A 27,428-nucleotide genomic window follows, 5' to 3' on the forward strand; every position below is an offset into this window, starting at 1 on the left:
TTGACAAGCAAATATGTTAAAATAGAAGAAGAAGAGGCAACACTGTTACGAACTGTTCGGAGGATGCAAAAATCATCCATGATTGCCGAACTCGAAGTTCTAGATATAGTTGAAAAAGAACATTGTCTGCACTGGATTACAACAAACAAAATTAAAGTGACATTTCAAACTGTCAAATGTATGACATTTCGCTGCGAATCGAATGCTCATGATAGGGGGAATTTTTTGAATATGCTTTTTGTTTCGGGTGAAACTCAAATTAAGGGAAAATAAAAAGAATTTTTTTTCTGCTGGAATGACATTCGGGTGAATCTCTTGATAGGGTTGAATAACACTTAATGAACAATTTTCTGCTTACACTTTTGACAGAGTCCCAAAAGTCTTACCTATCAACCATGATGAATGAATACTTTTTATTATATGTATATTTTATATTTTCACTTAGTTTTAATTAAAGTCTACGTCAGGGATTTAAGTTGAAATTTGTCGGATTTTACGATAAAGAAAAACTTTAATTTTCAAAGGAATCCCAAAAATTTCTATTTAGAGGCAAACCATTCCAGCTTTGTTCCAACTTCTTAAAAATTGGCGACGCGAGCGCCATTCTGTTAGTGGGTATCCGTCTAATCGATGTGAAAATGTGAAATTCGGGGCGGGCGATATCTGGGTAGGAATGATTGAAAGAGTCTAGCTTGGTAGTTTAAGCTTTTGAATGTTTCACCCGTTGAAACCAAGTGATAGCCGACTTTTCTGTCTCTCAAAATTGTATTTTTTTTAATGTCGTTTTCAACAACAAACCAGGTTCAAAGTTTCTTCATTCATCCTTATATAATAAAAAACGATGGTTTATTATTTGTCAAGAAAATGACAGATTTCAATGCAATCCAATTTTTTTTTGATTGGGAACTTTCGAAGCATCCTCACAAAAATTTAACACATCTGACAACATTTCGGAATTATTATCCGAATTTATGATGTCAATAATCATTGCTGCAGTAAAAAGTGCATTTTTCTATTATTATTTTCACACTTTGACTTTGTGGACAAGAACAAAAAATGAAAGAGAAGTGTCAAAAACACGCAACCAAAAAAAAATCATAGTGTAATAATGCGAGATTGACGGGATGGGTGTTCAAAAGAAAATATGCGAAACACTAAGCATACAGAAAGTCTGAGTGTAATAACACACAATACAAAAATATGACATGTCACTAGAGACATCTATTGATAAAACCGGCAAATTTCAACTAACATCCCTGGTTAATCAATGGCTGTTACTTTGTAATTTCAGTCTTTTATCTGAGCCTCAGCTATCCATTTGATTAGAACATTTTTAAGCCGAGTTATCTATTCCAAATTAATATTCCTAATTCAATGCCTTAAACCTTATTCCAGATGAAAAAAAGCTTTTCATCAACTTCCCCTTCCACCGCTGAACTGCTGAAATCCAAAGTCCAAACAGTTATTAAACTACTCCACAAGGACATCATATGAATTTCAAAGAAAAAGAACAATCCGATTAGTGACAAGATACGACTGTTGACATTTATCTTAATGTAAGAAAATAAATCTTTTGTCATAGATCTACGAGTATAATATAAATATGCATTTGAATCCCACTTCAACGCACAAAAGAAAAACGACTAACGCTATCCAGAGCCAAAAGACGACGCGACGACGCATGTTGTGTTGCATTAGCTTGATCGAACAAAAGTTGACCCCAATTTTGTATCGCAATGACAATTGTCGGGCGCAATTAATAAACTATTTCGTCGTAACGTATTTTTATTTTGTTTATGTTCTTTTTTTTCAATACGAGTATAAAATTCAAACAACAGATCAAGTCAAAAACTCCGATGGAATCGAAGAGATAAAATTTTGAAATTAAAAAGATTTAAGGTGGCGGTAGCTTTGGTTATATGGTGCCAAGGACAAACTTCGATAACTCGCTGTGCTGATACTTTTCTTGCAACGCAGCTTTGACGACTTAGGCACAATGCATTAACCAAATATGGTGGTATGTTCAGGGCCGTAGATATATGGGGAATAGAGAATGATATACTTTCGGGGTGCGTAGGTACCTTGGGTTAAATTTTTAGTAAAATTTTAACTTCGTCAATATCTTTTAAGTTGGATTTAGTATAAGGAGTTAAATGACTTAAACAACAAAAAAAAACTTAACAATTGAGAAAATTTAGTATTTATAAAAATCCCTTTTACTGCAGAAGAAAGCTAAGTTTGATCAAACCAATCATTCGTTTCAAATCAATCGCCTTTAACGATTTAGCAAATATTTCAAAGCTTACCACACGCCCTTGAAGTCGCAATTAAACACACTGTAATTAATTACAGAACATTACAAAACATCTCAGTATAATATGTGCACACGCCCTTACCGATGATGCTGAGGAGTCTAGCAAGGAGGATTTCTACGACCTGCTGGATAGAGCCCGTCCAGAGTACGACGTCAAAATCGTACTCGGAGACTTCAATGCAAAAATCGGGAAGGAAGACATCTTTGGCGGATTAGTTGGAAAGCACAGCCTCCACGAAGAAACAACAGATAACGGCTTCCGACTAATCGACTTTGCTTGAGCTCGTAATACGGTGATAAGAAGCACAAGACGGTAGTTCTATGTATACAACAACCTGGCGATCTCCGGATGGTCGAACCACCAACCAAATTGACCATGTTCTAATCGGCGCAGACACGCATCCAACATCATGAACGTGCGCACTTTCCGAGAAGCAAATGTCGACTCTAACCACTTTCTGGTAGTGGCTAAGTTTAGAGCTCGAATATCAAACGACAAAAATACACGTGCGGCCCAAAGAAAGAAGTTCAACATCGGTTGCCTTAGCACAATGCCAGGGACTACAGTGAGCGCCTGAGCGAGCGACTGTCCGCCGCCGTACTCCCAAATACTACAGACGTCAACACATTGTGGAACTAATATCGCGAAATAATAAAAAATGTAGCCGAGACCACCATAGGTAACCAGCCACCCCCGAAAAAGAACCTGGGCATGATAATGAGTGCGTGATATTGAAAAGAGAGACGGAAAATGCACTTGTGCATATGCTGCAACGGAAAACAAGAGCAGCAAGGGAAGAGTACCGGACGAAAAGGAGAAATGAGGAAAAGACCCTGCGAAGGAAGAAAAGAGCATCTGCAGTTTCTAAGCTCAAAGATCTAGATGAGTCTCGGGCCAAGAACAACACCCGACGTTTCTTTAAAACGTCGAAGCAATTAGCTTCTGGTTTCAGAACCGGGACACAAGTTCTTCGAAACAGTGAAGGAAACCTAGTCACCGAAGCACAGGGAATTGTAGGTGTTTTCAAGCAGCACTTCCAACAGCTGCTGAATGCGCAAAATGTCGAGCAATATAATGACGAAAGAGAAGCAAGACCAGTCAATGAAGACAAGTCCGCCGGGTCGGATGACATACCCGCGGAACTCTTTAAACATGGAGGAAGTGTTTTGATAAACTGCATGCACCAGGTCATGACCAACGTGTAGGAGGAAGAATGCATACCCACTGACTGGTCGATAAGCTCCATATGCTCCATCTACAAAAAAGGCGACCCGATGATATGCAAAAACTACAGTGGTATATCCCTGTTTTATGTTCCATACAAAATCCTATCCAACGTACTATGTGTGGGCGTCTTAAACCTTTCTGCAACACAGATATCGGCACGTTCCAGTGTGGCTTAAGGCCAGGCAGAACAACGATAGACCAAATATTCACACTGAGGAAGATCCTGGAAAAGACCAACGAATTTCTAGTCGAAACCCACCATCTTTTCATCGACTAGTTGCTTTAAAGAGCTTATGATGGCGATGTCTGTATTCGGGATCCCGAACAAACTGATCCAGCTGTGCCGCATGTCCCTAACAATACGTAGTGCAGTACGTAAATGGGTAACAGCGCGAATAACTCATTCGAGTTATTCCAAACTTGCGCAGGGCTTAGACAAGGAGATGCTTGTCATGTGAATTCTTCAACATAGTCCTGGAGCAGATAGTGCGTAATGCAGGTGTGGGCACTATCTTCAACAAATGCACCCAGCTCCTAGGCTATGCGGACGACGCGAACGTAGACATAATCGGTCGATCCAAGAGAGCTGCTTGAGGCCTTCACAGTGATTGAAGAACAGGCGAAACTAGTTGGTCTTGAAGTGAATGAGCACATAACAATCTCACGAACGACACCTTAGTGGAGATCCGAAGAAGAATTACCCTAGCAAACCGCTGCTGCTTCGGTTTGGCCAAACAACTGGGTTCAAAACTCCTCACTCGAAAGACAAAGTGTCTGCTATACAAAACTTTGATTTTACCAATCCTACTTTACGGCGCCGAGTGCTGGACATTAAGTAAAAAAGGGGAATTGATACTGGGCGCTTTCGAAAAAAAATTCTTCGACGGATTTTTGGTCCCGTAGGAGACGTTGGCGAATGGAGAAGAAGATACAACCGAGAACTGTCTGTACCAAGATGTGGATGTAGTCCAGAAGGCCAAGAAAAGACGACTACATTGGCTCGGCCGCATCGAGCGAATGGACGACAACGTTCCAGCCAAGAAAGTCTACTCAGCCCAGCCCCCAGGTTCAAGGCGACAATTAAGACCGATTGACTGCGGATGCAAGAGCGCTTGGTCTCGGTGACTGGAGAGTGCATTCAAGGGATCGTTCACGATGGAAGACTGCAGTATCACAGGCTGAGACCCTTCATTGAGTGTGAGCCGGATAAAGTAAAATAAAGTTAGTTTTTAAGTGATTGTAAATATACGCTCTACACTTGAATTTCGTAAAAAATCTATCGGTTTGTTTTTGAGAAAATTCGAAGTTTCGTTTTTTGACCAAAATAATTTTATGGAGGCCACTAATAGTTTTGGTCTTAAAAAAATGAAAAAACGCCTCACACGAATCTGCTTAAAACCTTAACTTCCAAGTTTGAAATCAATCAATAGTTAAGGATGTAGGAGCGTGGACAGACGGAATCTTGGGACCCACGTTTTCCGACTTCTCTACCATCGTTATATCATGTTTGATTTAAATCTCGAGTTTGAAATTTTGCACGAATGCAAAACTTGCCATACAGTTCCTTTGTCAAAAAGCGACGAAAGAATGAATGACACCTCAAGGTTTTGTGCTGTTCAAGAGTTGGAAATGTCTCAGTAAGAAAACGATCGCCTATGATTTTAGAGCTTTTTTTCAATTCTATTAAAAAGACCTGAGTATGTCATTGGGGTAAAACCCAGAATTAAACTTTAGTTGCGGACCAATAGAAGCTTGGACATTTTACCCAGATCAGAAGGGATACAAAACTTCTTGCATCATCAGGAAAAACTTAAGGACTTAGCAGAATTTTTGCCCATGCCAAATATGTGATCACTTCACAAGAAATGGTTTGTGATGCAAACCTAGAACTAAAAGCTGTCCAGTCTTTTCGATGCAAGTACCTGCCATTAATAGTGGCACAAGGGGAGGGTTACGCATTTAAATAATTACTTGGGGCGTTATCGAACTTTATCGAGGAATTGACGGTGAAAAGTAATATTAGGTATATTTTTAACAAAAGACCGACTGTAGTATTTTTTGCAGTAATTTCAGGACTTTTCAGCTTGTTTGAACTTTTTTTCCAAATTTCTCAATGGGGTTGGTTTTGAAAATCTGGAATCTTATACCTTTGATCCTAATAACCTCTTTACAGCCCGAATCACACCAAGAGTTTTCTTTTGGATAAATTTGTCTCGGGATAAAATTTTGCATTCGACTAAGAATTAGGTTCGTATGGAGGTAGAATAGTGACCAATTTAAGTTCTTGAAAAAATCGTTTAGATCGTTCCAATTGGCTTTCTCATATTGCCAAACGGTTTTGGCACAAGAAATTTGCAGATATGACGCAATGGTCTGATGTGCCTACAGGCGATAACGCACTGGTCGTATATTTATTACGATCAGAGTTAAGAAACAAGTCTAGAATGTTGGCGGATTGACGTGCAACATCAGTTGGCTCGTCAGCTTTTTGATTTAGATTATTTAACTCATGTTTAAAATTCCCATAAATCATTTAATATAGTTTTACAAATTTTTAAAAATTTATTTATTTATAATCATTTTATAATTTTATTATAATCAAAAATAGGTACTTACTCGTACAAATATGAGGACTTTGGTGTCTCCAATTCGGTATTTACCCTCAGATACGCGTACCATCGGGAATTGTGACGGACATGTGCATTTTTCAACAAGATCTCGTACCTGAAAATAATATAGAATTAATATCTCTAAAAATTAACAATATGATGATGTTAAAAATATAATTGCAAACTTTCGTTGTTAATATTAAATGTTATTTTTATAATAAGCACCTTAAGGAATAGGTAGCCTAAAACAGCAGGCACATAGACCAAGTAGTTTCAATAATGTGCCTATCTTCATTATGTTTAGTGCATTTAATGGTTTTCAATATGAAAACACGTCCAAATATGAGCATCACGATTTCATATGATTAAAACGCAGATTGAAAAGCTTCTTAACTGCATTAGCACCAAACCCAAATTGCAGCATGCATCATTGACTATGCTCAAAAGTTAAAACTTCCAATCAAGATATACCATCATCATTATGCATCTATCTATCAGTATCGGATCCAACAAATTAATATCTAATTGATTTAACTTGTATACACTCAGGTCTACACTTTCAATTTTTTTCTGAAAACAATCGATCATCAAAATAAAAATGCCACAGCAATCTATTCAATTAAATGCCGCACACGATATTGCGGTGTTTAGTATATTAAAAGACCGCCAAAACCTCACCTCTCCGTTTGTCCGTTGTCGTTGTCCGATCTGAGCTTTTATCTGCACTGCCTGACCGCGACCGATCTTATAGTCGTATTCAAAACCTCACATATTGACCTAACAAATCTCTTCAACAAATTGCACTTCCTGATTTCGTCTGAACATCTGACCAAACGGCAGCAACAGCACATTTACAGCAGCCAGCTAAAGTAAACAGCATCAATTATTTGCTGATCTATCATCATCCCAATAGCCACACAACAACCGCCAACACCGATCGCTGCACTGGCGCTGCCTGTTGCCTGTTGTCGTTGCCGCAACTGCCACACGATCTCCACCATCACCATGATAGGTGATAGTATAGCGCAGTACGTCAGATCTCTCTAGCTTTATAACTTTGCCTCTGCTCGGCGTACAGCGTTTTGACCTCTCTTCTGCTCAACGACTCTGAAGGCCATTAATCAACAGCAATCTCTCAACTCGACTTCCTTTTCTGTATGAAGCATGCGAGTGACTCTTTGGCCCATTGTTTGCATTCTACAAATTATCCTATGATCGCGCAGAGTAATTACCCTCGCCAGTGCCATCTATGATCAGCTTCAGCTTCAACTTCTGCTTCAGCTTCACCAGCCATAGACAGCGAGGATGGTTGCTGGGTACTCATGCATGCCGATCGGTGTGTCATTAATCAAAAAAGCGAGTAAAGAAATGAAATGCGATAGCAATCTTGTGGCACTGCGCAAACACTTTTTAACAATGGGCCACGACCGACCGAACGACGCGATACGATGCGCTGCACAGCGCAGCTCGATCAAGGGACTGCGATAGGCGGTAGCAGAAGTGGAGTACGATTACAGAGACCACGTTACGTTTATGTGCGCGATCATGTTGATGAAATGCTTGATGGTTGGGAAGTTGGGTGTTGGGATTGGGATCCCGAACGATGACAGACCATTACACGGTTTGTTGAAGCCATTCAATCAGTGAACAATGACAAGAATGCCCAACAGTGAGATAGATAGAGATACATTCAACAAGTTTTGACACCTCAGTTTAGAAATGATTTACCGTGGGAATATCGCTTAATTAATGAGTCAGTGCTCTGTGCAATTAGCAAACCGGATCAGTCTCAAAACGCTTACAAATATTTTCTGTGAGTTAAGATTTTGGGTTCATGTCGTGTTTAAACGCTAACACTATGTCCCACGAAGATTTGACCTCCAAAAATGTTTTAAAACTTTACAAGGATCGCGTTCTCAGTTGCCAGTTGCCATACGAACGAATCATGCGTTGACATCATTGCCATTTAATTTAGAAATTATGTTGTAAAAAACAGTAATAAAGAAGTCTTTAGCTTTGATCCCGACAGAGGCAATTACAAGGTTTAACAGTTTGCATGTTGTCAGAGTGCACATAAATTGACACTAAACGTGTGTGTGGAGTGTGGCAACGTAACGTCATTGTGCCAAGTCAATACCAGTTTAGCCGTACGTGGTAATTGAACAACTAGTTAGAGTTGTTTTATAGGAAGAAAAATAGTGAAAGAAAATAGAATTACAAATAAACACCGATATTTGTGTTAATATATAATGTTTAACATCGAAAATAATTTGACACATCATTTATGTAAGATACTAAGATCCCAACGTCATTGAAACCAATAATTGGAATTTTTTTGACAGATTGGTTATAGCTTTTATTTAGGCGCCAGTTGTAGCTGTCATTAAAATCCATTCAGAAAAATGTTTGAATCGATATTTGACGGTGTTTCCCTTCGATTAGAAATGAATATTATAAACTGATCGATCGGAAATCACACAAAGAATTTTGTTTGAGCAAAAAAGTGTAATTACGCCTTTATTTTTCTCTAAAAATTTTTTTTTTCCGGGCGGAAATTCATTTTCTTGAATAGCTGATACTTTTATGTCCAAAAGTCAAACGAATCGTTCTGCTGATTTGTGTTCCTATTTCACACAATTCCAATGACAGATAAAAGCTATAAACCACATGCCACAAAAATATCATGTCTGTTATCAATGATGAAAACCAATGATAGCTATAACTGGCGCCTTAAAATGTATGCCATTGGACAAAAACATCCTGATTGAATTCAACCACTTGAGGTTAGAGTTGATCATTAAAAGTAAAACTGACAGTCAGAATAAAATGGAAATGGAACGATTTTGTTCCGAAATATGAAATTAACAATCAGCTGTTCAATGAAAACAATTTTAACAATAAAAAACTAAAAGAATAGTGCTAGATTAAATAATGCATTTCTTGTAGTTGAAAAAATCTGCATGTCTTTAGCTTTAATTTGACAACAAACATTATGAATATGACTCCATTAATCGCTTTTAAATCTCGAAACGAAGTTTAAAGCTTTCAATGACGAAAACCAATGGTAGTTATAACTAGTCTCTTATCACAGAAGATGATATTGCTATCTCTTAACATTTTATTAAATTTAAAGTTATAAAACGAAAGCTGTCATTTTGCTAATTTGCCAAATCTATATGACATATGAGTATCTGACAGTTCAATGTAAAAGGCCTCTTCACCAGATTAAGGTATGTTTGCTTAGTTTTTTCTTCACAACCTGTCACCACTCCAGTACAAAAAGGCGTCAACCTCGGAATAAGTAATATTAAGCTTAAAATAAGTTTAGACCTAACTTTTGGTGTTCTAATCACTATGTACATTATACGAATACAAAATACACCATCCGCAGTAAAATTTTTGTATAGTCTTACAAAATTTTGTGACTAAAAATCTTTTAACTACGAAAAAGATTAAGATAAAGACAATTTAAATCTAACTTCTATTTCTAGTTTTCAACGTTGCTAAGTATAAAATCGATCTTTGAGTTGCACGTCTAGGTAACCTTTTTAATAATTAATTGTAAAACTTAAAAAATCAAGTATTGTCAGTGTCAACAAATATAGCGCCATCTGTTACTTACGTAGACAATAATCTACGAACAAACCCCTTTAATTCTGTTCTTATTTCATTTATTCATATGTTTCCAATAATGTTAAAACATTTTAGAAAATTGTCAGGCATGAAATTTGCTACAATTTTCGATTCAAACATTTTCTGTCGCTTGTAAAATGCTTTTTATACTTAAAATATAAGGAACTGAAATAAACAAAAGACTGCATTAAGTTTGAAGGGTTTTAAAAACAAATTTAAACTGCAATCCTAGAATTAAAAGGTTTTCAACAAAAATCAAAAGCTGAAAACTTCAAAAAACTTTTTTTTAAAGGGCCTTTCACATGAGAGCGAACACCGAATGGACGAATGGACGAACACACGTGATTTTACACATTTCAAAAAGTCAATTGCTAAGAAAAACAAATTTAAATTATAAGAAACCTATTGACACTAATGTTAGGATAGTAAAATTTGTATTTTGTTCACTAAAACAAGACAATTTTATAAAAACAATTTGGTAGTAACAAATTGCAGTGTGGTTGCTACAAACTGTCAAACTCTATTCGCGTTCCACATACCATCCACACTGCAACGAATAAATTGTTCTCGTTCAACTTAACCTCAAATTTATACCACTCTTGTTTTGTTTGTTGAAAAGGTTAATTATAAATTGACAATTCGTTCCTGTCTGCGAATAGAAATAAAACTCATGTTAAAGAAAAGTCAAAACATGCGAACATCCACAGTTAACAGTTCGTAGCTCATATGCAAGATGCTTTAGGATTAAACATTTTAGTAAGTTGACATTTTTTTAAGTGAATAGTCTTTTAAACGTTTCTTTTCGGTTTGCTAACTATTAAATTGATAATTCTCTTGTAGTAAAAAACTGGCATCCGAACATGTCTAAATAGTAACAGTTCGTAAAAACGAACAAAGCAAAAATACTTAAACGGACCTATTAATTGGAATTCTCAATTGTAAACTGGACCATAACTTTTTTAAGATAAAATGTACAGATGTCATTCTAATCTAGTCTTGATTTTAACTTTAAAAAATTCTAAAGAGATAGAAAGAACATAAAATCGTTTAAAATAAGGTAAATCTTTTAAGCTTAGTGAATTGCTTAAAATGGTTTTAAAGTTTTACTAAAATTTTGCACTTTTTGATTTTAACTAACTCAAATATCAAAAACTGTCAAACAATTTCATATTACTGACGTCAAGTAGAAAACACATTTAATAAGCTTAGATATAACTTTTTGCGTTAAAATAAAATATCTAAAAAAATATCTAATACAACGTCTGCACTATTTAATTTGGTCTTCTTTTTTCTTCAGAGGGTTGTGAAAAGTAAGAGTGATGTTGGTTGATGTCTAAGTCTACTACTAAACTTTTACTTTCAAATCACTTGTCAAATGTAGCTTTCATCTCAACAACAGTTTACGATTATCATTATTAAACCGCACACCATACTATAACATTTGAAGGCGATTGATTTGAACAAAAATGGCGTGTGTTTCCGTCAGTTTGTGACGCAGGAATTCTCTCACCAAATATAAAACAATATCATCGTTGAACGATCTTAAAGAGTTGATCATTAATTCGTGCTGGGATAACGAAGAAAATCTGATTTTTGCTTGACCTGTCCGTCCACAGCTGGGTATAGTTAGCTAACCTACCTACTCTATACAAACTTTGTGCATCACATCGCACTGCTTTAAGCTTGGCGGCACAGCACGGACACTATGGTAATAAATAGATATTTATTGTTGACGGCGTGAAATATCTACTTTCGGCGTGAGACTGGCATTTTTCCTGTGCGCGGGAAATATGGGAAATTGTAAGATCAAAATAATACAACACCGCATCTCAGGGAGAAGTTTGCACACAGAGAAAATATCAGTGAGATTTTTCCTTCTAGGCAGCAATTTACCGGATGATAGTCTTACTCTTCGTCTGATGATGATTATCGTTATTATCACATTTTCACTTTTATTTTGGCTTTAAGCCATTTGGTGTTGAGTTTGGTGTTTGGAGTGTGGAGATGAAGAAAAGGATGATGGTCGTCTGTGCTGATAGCTCTGGTAAATGACCAAGACCATTGATGGTGGTAAGAAGGATTTATGAATATTTGAAATTCGAGGTATGCAGCAGAAAAATAAAAAAGTCGACAAAGACGACCACGAACGGTGAAATAATTGATAATGAAAAATCACACTTCTAAATGATACATGATCATATTTTTTCCTCACATAACCAACCAAGAGTTTCTACATAGAAACACCTGAGCCAAAAAGGAGAACTAACTAATTGAGGAAAAATGTAACGAAAGATTAGGTGATAAGCGACACAAAGGTGTTAAGTACAGAAATGTGTAACTTCCAGAATAGATGCTTTTACTACAATAAGTAGGAGGTGCTTGCAAAATGGTACCTTGTGTCATATTCAAAAATAACCTTCAAGTGGACTTAATAAAAATGACTCAAATCATAGGACGCTTCCGAGTCCTAGTAAATAAAATAAATAAATTGGGTGAAACAACAGTTCGTTGTGAACCAGGGCCTAGTGACTAACAACTCGCAACCATTCCTGTGTGCGAGTACTATTCTCAGGAATGGAAGGGACCTACAATTTTTAGGCCGAATCCGAACGCCTAATTTGAGAAAGCACTTTTTCGTGACAAGAATTACTCTTGAAGGAATTGTCAATTCTCCGCAAAAGGCAGTACCCGCGAAAATTAATTTTTTTAATTAAGGTGACACAGGCAGGGATTGAACCCAAGACCCCAACGCATTAACCATCATGTCACGGGTACTACGAGCTAGTGTGCGTACGATTTTGTGTATCTTGTGTGGTGGAATACCACACTGGATGTCAGTACACCTGTGTGCACACAAGATTGGCTTGTATGGGTGGCTTTAGGTTGCTGAAAACACATCGGATCAAACAAAACGTTTTTAAATCGATAGTCAAAAAACATTTTTTAATTGAACACAAACCAAGCCAAAGACAAGATTTGAAAGAAAACGGTCAAAAAGGTGAACACAAGAAAGTTCAACATGGGTGGGAACATTTTTGTTAGGTTATGTTTGGAAATATATTTTTGATTTAAAAAAATAAGTTTTAGAGTATTAAAAACGATTTTTTACATTGTCCCCGAAAAGTTAAATTTTGCGAATATTGTAAGAACAATTTCTTGATTTGAACTTTAAGCAATATCTAGTTTTGATATATATGTCAAACTACATACACTATTTTTATATTAAGACGGGAGAGAATGTACGCTGCTTCATCAAGATCAGAGAAGATATCATCAATAATTTTAATTTTAAAAAAGGTTTTGACAAAGCAATGCACTGTCATGCGGTTTCTTCAACATCGTTCTTTAAAGATTTTGCAAAACTCAATCCCCAACACTAGAAGCACAATCTTCCACATGTCCGTCCAATTATTTGGATACGCCGATAATATTGATGATGGAACTTCCACGTCTGGGACAAAACGTCATCATGGATAGCTATGACTTTGGAAGTTAAGGAATTAGTAATGTAAATTTGGACAGCACTGAAATCAAATGGAAAATAACTCTTGTAAATCGCTGCTTCTTTGGACTTAGAAAGAATTGAGCAATAAAGTCCTTTCTCCATAAACTTAAGTCTCCCTTTATTAGACACTGATCCTCCCGATTCATATTTATGACGCTGAGACGTGGACCTTGTCAAGGTAAAATGAGAATGTCTTAGGATGCTTTGAGAGAAGAATTCTTCGGGTGAACTTTGGTCTTGTCAGCAAGGATGAAGAATTGAAGAGTGGATGAGTTGATACAACGACGAAGTGTACAAGCTGTACAGCGGAATGGATCTTGTCAAAAGAATAAAAGTCCAACGACTTAGTTTGCTGGGTTATGTAGAACGAATAAACATCAATGCTCCAACTTGAAGGTCTTCGAATAAAATTCAGAGGGACGGCATAGTAGAGGAAGACCGTGACTCAGTTGGCACACGCAGGTGGGAGATGACCATAACTAACTTGGGTTGCGAAACTGGAGACTGACCTGGCTATAAAAATAAGAAATCACATGTTGGTTGAGGCCTGAATCGGTCTTGGACTGTAACAACTCTTTAATTAAGTAAGTTACTTGTTGACTTCACTTTTCCTAATTTAAAGCGGTTTTTGTTTTGTTGTAACTGGAATGCCTTTGTGTTTTTATTGGATAATGGTCCAAAAGGTTTTTGGTAAAACCTTTAATAACGTAAGAAGAAGAACTTACGATCAATATCGCACAATTACGGTACGTACTTTTGCTAAATAAGCTTGAACACAAATTAAGTTAAAACAATTTAAGCAAGAGAAATCTATTTCTCAAAAATTTATCAAGTGAGAGTAATCCACTTCCATAACTATGTAAAATGATCCATAAACCATATTTTCGAACACAACCAGTGGATTTTTTACTCTCCACGATCATAAAAATTGAATCGATCGATACGACCATCACATGCCTGTAAGTTGTCTTGAATTCACTATGGAAGTCACCTCTCAAGGAAGAAGCTGCACCACTTCCACTACTTCGACAACCATCCCAAACTCTTAACAGCCAACGCGCAGCGGTGCAACCGTATCATGTAAACAGTACATCAATTTGGCGTAGAGCAAAAGAAGTCAGATACACCAAACAGCTATTGCGCTGCCGCACCGCACCGCACCGCCGCGCCACTGTCGCTGCACCTATGCTATGCTGCTGAATTATGGACATGTGCGCTGCGCGCATTACAGTGAGAACCAACAGAGTTTATCGCTACAATTATTCAGCATAATTTATGGTTATTTTATGGCAAATTCCCTTATTTTCCGCTGAGAAATGACTGAATTCCATGGCTACCGAGTGAGCTTGAGATTTGAGATTCAGCATCTAGCATCCAGCTCAACTCCAGTGTTCAGCATACATGCCAGATGTCAGATGATATGTGATCTAAACAAATCTGTGCACGAGTTTCCGTTTTTGGCCACTGTGTGTCGATGTCTACCTTTATCTACATTCGAGGATGATTTCTCGCCCAAAATTGGCAACAGATTTGTGGCAGCTCTCACGATTTAGGTTTGTTATTGTTGTTGTTTTTTGTATAAATCGAATGCAGTTGCGGTTGGTGGGATGATGGTGATGGGAAGTCTGATGGTAGTTTCTCATCCCACCCGGTGAGGTGAGCTTGCACAGATCTATACGGTCGGCCGCTAACAGATGCATGATTGTTGGCCATAATCGATTTAAATTATGCACCCCAGAGTCATGCAGAGTTCAGAATCTAATATCAATAAATATTCCGAAATCCTATGACTTAATTTGGAATAAAAAGAAGAAGTACTGATGTGCAGTAAAGAGCGTCGGACGTCAGGCGAACACGAATGGAAGAGGGAGAAGAAGTGAGTCCGAGTATTTTCCTGTTTTTAGCTTGATGAGGCTTTCAAATTTTATATGCCATCAATTATAATACCTCATGATGCCATGGCGTTGATGGAATCGTGATTGTGATTTTGGGAACTAAAAATGTCAAGTTTTTTCAACACAAAAATAGTTCGTCTAGAAGGTGGACATGAGGGTAAGATGTTAAGATGGTTAGTTAGTTGAATTTTAATTTACCAAGCTTGTTATTTTCCAAATTTCGATGGTTTAGTTTTAGTTAAACTGCCAAAAAACGATATACAGTAGTCCGGTTTTTACTAATATTCGAAAGTTCATGAAATTGAATATTTGTCAGAATAATTTTAAACAAAATTGTACAAAATTTATAGAAATTCAGACCATTACAAATTTTTACTTAATAAAATGGGCAATTTTGAATGTCACATTGTAATTTTAATTTGTTAATATGTTTTCCAATTTGTAAATTGCAGGTGAATGAAATAGGCACTGGAGGAAATGGGGTTTGTTCGTAGATTATGGTCTCATTATTTTGTTTTGTATTTTATTACAAGTTAGGACATGAGTCTTATGAAGTGTTGCAAGCCTTTACATTAATTTCAGAATTTGAATAAAACTTATATAACTAAGACTTCTATTTACATATTTATATAAAAAAAAGGAAATTTAACATCAATTATTTGCCAAATAGTTGAAAAGTAAAAATTTAAATCTACTTATGCTTCTTATTCTTCCCATTGCGATGTCCAGAGAATTCCAAAGGCGTACAATATGAATAAAACATTGACGCTCAGTATTTAGAAAACTGTATCGGGGTAGTATTAAGGCAAAAGACCTTGTTGAATAAAGGAAATTAAGATTACCGTATAGATAATCAGGTTGTTGTGTTTGGATGATTTCATGCAGGTAATGCAGAGAGCGAAAGTTTATTAAACTGTCAAGGGTACAACCAGAAATCCATACCACGTTATGATCACATATCCAAAAATGGATATGTGATCATAACGACGTAGATTATAAATATAGCGGGCAATATTGTTGTAAGCAACATTCAATTTGCGACTAGTCATATAGTCTAGTTTACAAAAGATTTCACACCCATACAGCACAATTGGTAGTATAAGGGCCTTAGCAAGTAGCAGTTTAGTTTTGATCGGGATGAAATTTCGAGTGACTTGAAGAAGGCGGAGACATTCATAGACTTTACCAATGGCATTATTAAGATGGTCATCCCAAGAGAGAGTGCGATTGAATACTACTCCTACGATAAATAGGGAGGGTTGACAGGGTTAAGGCGTAGATCGGTGACAGGGTTAAGGTAGATCCTCGTTCATTAAAGCTACGGCATTATTTTTAGCCCCAAAAGGTCGACTTATCAGGAGCTGCACATGATCAGCATAAAGATGAATTAAACAATGTTTAGCATTTTATGGTAACTCATTTATGTTAAGTTAAAAGAAGATTGGTCCAGGGATAGATCCCTGAGGCGCTCTAATCAAAACATTGAGAAATGTGGACTAGTATCCATTGGCCACCACACATTGTTGCCTTCCGCTGAGAAACGAAAGAACAAGCTTATAGGACTCTAAAGAAACCCCAAAGTTAATTAGCAGCATTCTACAAAGAATTGAGTGGTTTACAGTATCAAAAGCCTTTGAATAATCTAACAGTGTTAGCAATGTTTTCATGATCACTGTCCATAGCCATTCTTATTTCATCAGTTACAAAAAGTAAGGCGGATTTGCAGCTGCGCTTAGGTCGAAAACCAGACTGACAGGTACTTAACAGGTTGTTGATTGTAAGATATTTTTGGATCTGCCCAAGAATAGTTTTTTTAAACACCTTCGAAAGAAACGAAAGAGTAATGTGTAGATCTTTGCGACTAACTTTTTGCAAAATAACAAATTAGAAATTTGTCCGTATAGTTAAATAATTAAGCGGAGTCAGTTTATAAAAATGAAACTATATTTCTTTTTGCATAGGTTTAGATATTATAAAAAAATATTTCAACAACACACAGAGGCCCCTCCAAAATCGATTTATTCAATGATTTTTTATATCTCCATCTTGTTTCGAAGACCTGCCAAGATAGTTTTTAAGTAACCTACCTTTCTGAATAGTAGGCGTACTATAGTTGATAGCGATTCGCACATAATTTTCCAGAACAATGCAAACATTGAAAACTCCATTTACGAAGATTAAATAAAAGTTGAGCCGTCAGCTTATTGGAAAAAGAACCCAAGTTATTAAAATTAGCCAACATTAATTTAAATAATATGAAAAAAAAAATAAACATTTGAGTTAATCCTGCTTATAAAATGACGTCGTAGTTTTTATGTATGAACACTACTCTACGAACACATTCATCGAAAAAGTCGAAAATTGATTTCGATCCTCAAATAAAATCCCTTTCTACTATAGATGTTCTATTGGTGACTCATAAAAATACCCGCGTTTTTTGGCATTCTGTAAATAGTATAGTAGAAAATTCCCAAGAAAGATTTTTGCATTTAAAATTGGTTCAAATGAAAGAAGACCTGTGAGACTAATAATAAAAAAACACAAGTAAAAGACAGTTTTGTGAAAATCAAAAGTTAAAATTAACTTCAAACTAATAAAATATACAATTTTGAAGAAGAAATGTTAAGAAAACATCTGGAAATTGAGATTCTATACAAAAAAGTTAATTTGACAATTGCTTCAAGGAAGGGGTTTGTTCGTAGACTACTACATTTACATGTGGTGTTGAAGCGAGCTTGAAGCTCGCCTCAATTATTTATGTACCCGAATAGAGTTGAAATGAGTTTGGTTTGAATCGATTCCGGTCGGGGATCGGAGTAAGAAACATCGAAACACCATTACAATGAAAGTGCTGTCAAACTTAATCCTTTTTTAATCTTCTTGTGCGGTGGAAACAACGAAAATATTTATTTAATCTAAACTGATATAAACCTTTGGTGAAAACATAGCAAAACTTAATTATCTTTTCTATTGTTTTCTTTTGCAAAATAAGCCCAGTTAGTCCATTTTTATTAACAGCACTAAATCATATCAATAGTAACAGATTGATTTTTTCCCCAATGGAAAACACATGATTCTAAATGCACTACTACTCAACGAACACAGCCATCGAGATACAAATGCAATATCAATCGTACCAACATTTGAGAACGAAATCACATAAGATCCTTTCGAGACTCGTATAAATGTCGAAATCCCATCCGAAGTAAGATTCTACTTCAGCTTTTATCGGTAGTATTCATACTGCGGATATTGTTTTTGTTATTCGTGTGAAATCATCATACTATTGATGGATTTTCCAAAAAAGCACGTGTAATGTCTACTGCACTATGGATGAACAATCAAAATTACTTAATTTTTTTTTTTGTATTTTCACCAAATTCGAATAAGTTTAAAGTTATAAAAATGAGGTTTTTATGCCTGCGATTTAAGTTTACTTCTCTAAGTTGAATCTTCAAAATATTTGAGTTTTGAACATAGTTGCTCCAAAGTATACATTTTACTACTATTTTAGTTGGTGACAATGCAGTCACAAATCTTTCCGGCTTATCCAAAGGACTTGGTTACTCCCCAGGGAAATGTTTATGTCTGCGCATACGATTGTAGTACCGACATATATCACAAAAATGTCTGAAGAAAATGTGTGCCAAACATATATCATTTTGCTTGTAAGCTTGTAAGTTTGTAACCCAGCAACATGGAACAAAAATATTACGCAATTTCAACCGTCTCGTAGTTCCGAAGTCACGATTTCTACCTCGAAGCATCATCGCTGGTTTCTGGCTTTGGTTTATAAGTAAACACGTAAAATGCAGATATGCTGTGCACCCATATTGCACGAGGATAGTTAAGTTAGGTGTTTTTCTTTTTGTTTTAGGAACCGCTTATACCCATCAAATCACCGCAAGTACGAGTATTTCCATATGTAATATGTAAGTTCGGTCAAATCCTCGCACTTAACAAAGTTGCGAAACCGCATTATGCATATAAGGTTTTGAGAAGAAAACTTCAATTCACATCACAAGCTTATGATGATGGCTTAAATCTTAGATAGGCGATAAGATCGCGAGCCTTTATAATCTTATGTATGTGTTGGTGGCAAATTTGCAACTAAATCGAAAGTGCATGTCACGTTTGAAAGTTATACTAATAGATGTCACTACCAGATTGCAAAGAGACTATATTTTGAGTGTTAAGAAAACTAAACATAAGCCTACTTGTATGTTGTATGCACTTGACAAGATTTCTCATTTTAAAAACAAATATGCCTGGCATAAGACTGCGACGAAGACTGTCGATCAGAGAGGAGCTTAACTTATCAAGGAAGTGAATTTAGACTAAAATTATTGTCGTTGAGACGTTGACGAGTTGACGTGTGGCTTGTGAGGAAGAGAATGATGGGTTTTTCTAATTTTAGTAATAAATTGATTTAATATGAAAAACCAATATTTACACTTCTTGGAATTAATATTTATTGACATTTTTTTTGTACAATGCTGCCAAACCGCTTAAAGGCAATCTAAATGTCAAATGACAGCTTGTTTTGGATTTGATGGGGATAAGTATTTAAGTGAAGAAATTTTGGTTTTGACACAATATGTTTCAAAGATATTACGAGCACTTTGATGGATCTGAAATGTAAAAGGTGGGCCAAATAAGTGTCCTTTTAAAAAATCCATACAATTTAGTTTTGTACATATATGTATGTACTATGGTTATTTTAGTAAAAGCAAACATTCCCATCAAATAATGAATACAACGTCATTTGACAGGCTGTCTCGACTGGCTTCGCAGTAGCGTTTTCTGTTGCAATTTTCTAAGACCTCGTTGATGCTCACGGTTTGCTGGGATGATATTAACCTTAAGTGCTAACATCTTTTTCGGAATATTGGCATAACCTGGGTCTTTCGAAAGGGGATCAAATCGCTGCTACGAGGCTAAAAATTTTCAAACTTCTCAACCATTCTCGTCTATGTCCACCTTATGAAGATTTGAATCTTTTTGCACAAACTTGCGTACAGGTGGGGTTGATGCTTAGGCCAAAGGTTCTTTCAGAAGACGCACTCTTTGGGAAAAATAAGTTTTAAATATTTCCCAAGCGTAAAGCGACTTATTTTGATTCATGGATGTATTATACTGATTTTCTTTTCTGTTATGATTTTGAGCGAAAAACAGCTATCAGTGTCAAAATAACTTAAAAAGAAACCACCAGGTGTCTCTGCTGTATAAACAAATTCCAATTATCTTTTATTGAACTTTTTTTTTTCTTTTAGTTCAGCGAAAAGCCTGAACTGTCAAACTGTCAAAGAAAATGTTTCTTTTTTATTTCTGAACGTTCAGAGCTTCAAATGTGTTTTTTTTCGTTCTGCATGTGTTCAGAGTGTATGAGCTAGGAAAAAAAATAACTGAACAGACTGCTAAATGCAAGTATTAGAATCTTCATTGTCACTTTTTTCAAAAAACAAACTGAATGCTTGTTTGACTGCAAATAGTTTTTCCATTCTTAGATTGATCTTGTTAATTTTGTCTGTAGAAGAAAATGACAAGTTTATTGACAAAAGTCAGATAATGACAGCGAAGTCTCCAATTGTGTTTCCAAAATAATTCCAAGGTTTTAAAACCTCATTTAGAGAATATTTATGGGATTTTCCACTATTTCCTTCAAAAATTGATTTTTTTTTCGTTTCGCATGGAACACGATTAGATTTTTGTCAATTTATTAGAAAACTTCGTCCAAGTTTTAATAAGTGTTGTAGAGCTGTCAAATTCCGAGAAACGAATTTTTTACAATTGCATTTGTATTGGTGCAATCTTTAACCAAAAATAAATCAATTTAATATGCCCCATGGAATGCAAAAACAGGGGAAATTTGTGTTTTGACAGATCTAGATCCAGAATAAAATTCCATTAGAGTATGCTCGATATGCTGGGATTCTGTTCAGACAGGGGCGAATTGAAGGGGCCTCCACAATAAAGACTTCGGATTGAAAAATAATCATTGGTCTTGTCGAGCTGAAGCTACGAAAGCTTTTAGTCAACGGTTATTCGGAAATCAAAGAAGCTCTAACCAGCATATCTTCCAATAAAGAGCAAAAAGACATCGTAAGGAATGAAGTAACACACCTTCTACAGAAGATGAGTGGTCGATATCTTGAAGCAATTAGACGCTACAAACAAGATGTTGCAAGACCCGAAAATTATCCTTGAATCGGTAATGCGTACACTAAAATCATATGTGAAATACAAACAAAATGATTTTGATAAATACGATTAAGCAGCCCAAAAAATATCCCATTCTGATGAATATGTACAATCACGCACCAGAACGAGAAATGTGAGGTTGAATCCCTTCTATTACGGAAAAGCACAAGACGAAAATCTGTCACCCAAGCAAAAATACAAAGTATCCGCCTTCATCCAAGTGATTGACCAGCTATCCGTGTCTATAATTACTAAGATATTGCATGCCTTTGAAGCTGTACGTTCGAGATTTGGATTCCTGAATCACATCGAGAAGATGGATGCTGAAAATTTTCACGGATGATTTAGAGCCTTGTCTTGGTATTTGGATTGACTCATCCAAAAAGGAAAAGGACAGAAAGAGGAACAGATCAATCGCCCGAACTATTTTACTACCAAATTCTCGAATATCAAAATTTTAGAGCTACTTTACCAAATCTCGAAATTGCATTGAGAATGGTTTGGTTTTGATGATTTCAAAAATGAAAATTATAAAAATAGGCTTCGAACCACGATGGGACAAAACCGTCTATCGAATCTTTCTCTCCTAAGCATTAAAAGCGATTTACTCCGAGAACTGGATTTCAACGAAATCATGAACGATTTTTTGGCGAAAAAGCTCGAAAGGTTCCGTTCGTTAACCCTAAAATTTAATTACAGATAATTTTTTTTTTACGTTTATATTTACATGTGTTTGTTCAATACTAAAGGAATCTACTTGGTGAAAAAAATTGTTTACTTTATTTTGAAAATAATTTGGGGCAAGAGGGTCTCCGCTTCTTTATTGCCTCGAGGCCTCCGGACCTCTTAATCCGGCCCTGTGTTCAGAACTCTTTTCTGAGCTAAAAAAGATAAAGGCCAAATGTTAAATGTTAAAAGATAGAAAGACGCTTAAACCTTCTTAAAATATCAAAGTCATCTTTTAAATTTAGCAACTTACTAAAAAGGCTTTTACATTTGTTTCTTTTCTTCGAAACCATAAAGTACATTATTTCTAACACATATTAAGTTCATATCAAGTTCAGCACTAAACTGATTAAAATTCATGTTTACATAGCCAAAATCATGTCATCCTTTTTAATTCCCACTTTATGCAGGCATCTCCAGATCCAAAGATCATAAATTATGCTCGCCAACTAGCATCATATAAATTTTTCAAGACTCACTGATCAAAGTATGAAAATAAATAAAAAGCAGTAGCAGTAGTAGTGACGATCTTTGTCGGGCATCAGCCTTCATCATACAGAGTTTAAATTCTCAGCAGCATCATGGAGCAACTCCACCATAGTCTTTACCGAAAGGAGCCAGCCGCTGCTGCAGAAGTGAAGTCGAGAAGTCTTGACAATGTGACGTTTAGCTGCAGAGTGCGATTTGTGATCATCACCGTCTCCGTCATCAGCTTTGTCCTCCTCCTGATGCTTTTCCTTTATTTGAATTGTTGCTTGTTTGCACATCTAAAGCTGGCGACACCAGAGTGTAAGCAAATGAGCTGACAATGTTATGGTGGCTCTAACGTCTTGGACAAATAATGGTCCATCATAAACTTTGAAGCTTAGGTTTTGTAAACACTGCAGAAAGATGCTAGGTATATTACTTTAGAATTTGAATTGTGCTTTGAATTGTGAAATAGGTGGAATCGAGGATAAGTATATGTTTCTTCTTGAAAGATGATGTGGTGCAATCTTAAAATATGATACATCGGGCTTAATAAATATATATTTTTTTTTTTTTTTTGTCTGGATATATTTCAAAACGTTGACAATGTTAGAAAATTAAGTGAGGATATTTAAGACTTCAAAGATAATAATGGTTCTTTTTTCCTCTTTGTTATTATTAAAACCTTTTTCACGATAAAATATACGAAATTTTTGGCCAATCTTTAAGTGCGGCAAAAATTTCCCTTATTTAAGGCGAGTTTATATTTCTCTATTGTTAGATGACAATACGATATAACTTAAAAGAGAAGCCGTTTCAACACACACACACAGTTTTATTTCTTTTTTCGGTTCTTGAAAAAGAAGTCACAAGGAGTTTGGAAATAATTTGAATCAAACAATGCATGAGGGATGTGTTCTAAAATGTTTGTTTGTTATGGTGTAGACACACTTTATATATGATATATTTGAATATTATTTTTAGTTTGATGAAAACTTTATAAACACAAAAGAACCTCTATTGCATTCTTCTTAAAGTAAAAAGTATTTTGAAAGCAATAATTTAATTGTAACTGCGAAGAGCACTTTTTTAAAAAAAAATTTAGTTTTCCTTAAATAGTCACCTTATAACAGATACCTGATTAAAGCTAACAATAGATGTTTTGTGTATGTACCTTCACAAGAAGCTATTATTTTCTACAAGCAATAAAGCTTCTAGTTAAATTTAAAATCTGGAATATTGCTATTTTTGTAAGACTTAAATGTAGTTGAAATAAAGGGCTGAATGTGATAACTGAAAGTCACATTTTTGATAGTCAAATGTGAAAACCACCAAATAAGGCGATTCAACTAGTTTAAAAAATGTCCAAACTGCAAACGTGCAATTTGCAAGTTGTTTTAATAATGTATTGAAATAAAAGTACCAAATTGTCTGTCAAGTGAAAACGTTCTTTGTTAAGCAGGTTCATCGCGTACATCTTCAATTTTATGAATGACCTACTGAGGTCGATGTTCGGGCTATTGCGGTTAAATTTCAAACTAAATTATTATTGATGAACATTAAACCACCAAAACGCTCATGTAGTGTGCGAACCGAGATAAATATCGCACCTGTATCGCCAGTGTTAGTGATTATCGTGAATTATCGGTTCGGCACCGTTGGCACCAATTGGATCCCTGTCACTCCACTACGGAGGTATTTCTGTGAGAAGTTTTCAAAAAAATGTGTTCAGCGACATAGCTTATTTGTGGTTGAATGGATACGTGAACTGAATCATTGAGCCGTATTTTTTCAAAGATGGTGAAAATCCCAATGTTTCTGTAATAGGTGAGCGCTTCCGTGCAAAGATAAGATAAGATATTTGTTCGAAGTGGTATGACATGAACTTTTAAGAAGACGGTAACAATGGACCGCTTGGGAAAAAAATTTCTGTAAACAATAGGCGTGTTTTTTTGGCATCGCCATCTGAAGCCAAATGCGATTTCCCAAAAAACGTATTCGCAGTTGCCATCCGCAGCGGTTTTATTTTGTTTTTAAGTTGGTAGAATTGTCTAGCTGTCAGATAATAATGCTACATATTTTAAGTAAAAATTGTATTATGTACCTGATTTATAATTTTAAATAAATTTGTACATTTGTTTGAAGTTTAATTTGTTATTTTGTTTTTGCTTTCAGATAAGTTTTTGACATATTGGGATACGAACATATAGATTGGGTCAATCGTCGTTCATGAAATTGAATTTCTTATAGGTGGCCCATTTATGTATATGCAGGGTCGAAATCTCGAAATTGAAATTAGTAGTGAAATGTGGAAGACTTTTGAAGTTTAATTTGACAAAAGGGGTACTTATGGAGCCGTGTAAACTGTCAAAATTTGTATAAATAACATTTACTTAACTTTTCAAAATTAAAACAATTGTTTGTTCTTTCTAGCGTACTTTCTTTGTTTAAAAAAAAAACTGCAAAAATTGTTTTTGTAAATAAAGAATTAAGATTCTGCATAATTGTTTTTAATTTTGTGCTCAGAAAACCTTAAAAAATAATTAACTTATGTCGTTTTCTAATTGCTTTATTTTAGATTTTTCTTGGCAATTGAATGAATATAATTTTGTAATTGTTTACGAGATCACTTCATATAAACTTTGTTTACGAGATCACTTCATATAAACTTAATTTTTTTTTAAATAAAACAATAACAAATGTTTAGACAAATGTCAAACAGAGAAGTGTGTTTGAAAGTGCGTGTGCTGGTACCTGTGTGTGAATTGTGATACAAATCGAGATTCAGTTTTTGAATCTCGAATCAATTTTTTTAAAACTTAAGTCTCAAATAGATCATAGAATCTGAGATTTTATCACTTTTTCTTCACTTCACCATTTCTTTCAGCTGCCAAATTCACAAATTATACTTGAATCTAAAGGTATGACTACAAGGAGCAAAAATTGAAAATTTTAAAACTAATTTGTGACAGTTCTTCCAATCCAAAATTAAAAGTAATGATGCAGAATGTTTATTTATTTATGTCAAAAATTATTATATTATAATTATATTGTAATTTTTCTTTCCAAATTCAAATCACGCTACAAAGAAAAAAATGTCTTTTATAAATTTCCCACATCTTGCAAAAAGTGGTCCTCATAGTTATAACTTAAGTCTCGCAAATGGAAAAACAAAAATATTAAACACCATAGAGTAACTATGTGTGACTCGTTCCTTGATTTGTGCGTTCTAATATTATTTCAAAATAAACTCAAATAAAAGAACGCATTTAAAAAGCGTTGTACTCTACGAACAAAGCCTTCGAGACTCTTTGATTTATCCGATTATCCGAGTTACCAACCTAAGAAATTCAATTTTGCTCCAATCTACTATCGGTACACGAAAAAATGACAATTTTTTATCCGCAGCCAGATTTAAGTTTAAGTTTTATCCGCAGCTGCGTGTTGTATTTGTAATACATGGAAGCTCCCAATGCAGATGCGGATAGCTGTGCCAAAAAAAAAAACACGCTGGTAAATTTTTTTTTTTTAAATGTAAGGAAAAACAATCAAAAATCAACCATTCCCATTTAGTTTATTATCCGCACATTCTGAATTTGATTTAATTAATTTTCTTATATAAATCAATCGTTGAACAAAATGTATCCATTTAAAGTCAGGTAAGCATTTTAAAATTCATTGTTTTATTTTTTAAAACTTTTTGAACACACTCATGAATTTCTGATAAATTTGTGGAAAATTGATCTTAACTTTCTTTGTGTGGTAAATTTATTTTAGCATTAGAAGTGTGCGTGTAAATTGACGTTTCAGCTTGGAGACAAACCAGAATGACAGTTAGGCTTACCGCCTTTCTATTAAGTGTGTTTCCTTATGAAAAACTTGACCCGTTTAATATTCTACGATTTCAAAGATTTCATTCAAATTTCCCACTTTTGCATTAAGAAACTAAGAACAGCAGCTTTTCTCAAGAATGAAAAGAAATTCAAAGAATAATGAATTGTATTTATATTTTAGTATCATATCAATCCGTCTGAAAAAACTGTAAGACGTTTTAGAAATATAAATTGGCCAACTATGTAGCTTTTGAAAGATTTGGCAACTTAACGCAGAAAGATTACACGTATGTAATAGACTAGGATAATTTGATAAGTAATTTCCTGACCAAAGCTAAACTTTGTGTTATAGGGCTTTATTTATAGGACCTTGACATTTTCTTAAAATTTCTATAAATGTCCAGTAAAGTACAATATTTTAGAGAATGGAGATGGGTTGAAGTGGAGTTTTATCCAACTTACCGGAAAACTTAAAGTTTTTGTTAAGAATGGGGGAACATTTCTTTATAAAGTGGAAAGATTTTTAGAAGAACGGAAAAAAGCAAAGAACTGCTCACAATTGACAAGGAGCTCTCGTGATTTAACACTAGGTTCAAATTAATAATTCAAAACCGAGTCAATAGACCTTTAAGATTGAATCCGTCAAAACGTCAAATACACATTAAATCTCTTATTTGGAAAATCCTGTTCATATGTTTTTTTTAAGTACTGTCAATGACCTTTAAAATTAGCCTTAACTTAACTTTAAACAGTTCCTGGTAATACTCGTAATGTGGCAGACATAAATTACCTACTTTTCATTTCATTTATGGGCTCCATTCAGATTCAAATGTCAAATTATCAGACACGCTGCAAAAGCAATTTTCAATTCCATCAACTCAGGATTGCCTCAAGCTGGAATCTGGAATCTCTTCATTCATTCTTCAATAACTTTAATCAATCTTTCCTGCACACACAAAGGCAAGCCTATAACAAAATAACCTCACGTTTCATTAAATTTATGTTCTTAGAACATT

At 35.1% G+C, this 27,428-nt stretch overlaps 1 protein-coding gene across 3 annotated transcripts in view; it reads right to left on the minus strand.

Annotated features, from left to right (window-relative positions):
* LOC129953763 (GAS2-like protein pickled eggs) overlaps positions 1-27,428 on the minus strand; it is a 261,851-nt gene that overhangs the window by 18,582 nt on the left and 215,841 nt on the right. For all 3 annotated transcript variants that reach the window (XM_056067201.1, XM_056067202.1, XM_056067203.1), the window contains one exon: positions 6,159-6,266. In XM_056067201.1, coding sequence (XP_055923176.1) covers positions 6,159-6,266 — 108 coding nt within the window. The remainder of the gene's footprint in view (positions 1-6,158; positions 6,267-27,428) is intronic.

The sequence above is a fragment of the Eupeodes corollae genome, chromosome 1, assembly GCF_945859685.1.
Source record: "Eupeodes corollae chromosome 1, idEupCoro1.1, whole genome shotgun sequence".
Taxonomy (NCBI): Eukaryota; Metazoa; Arthropoda; class Insecta; order Diptera; family Syrphidae; genus Eupeodes; species Eupeodes corollae.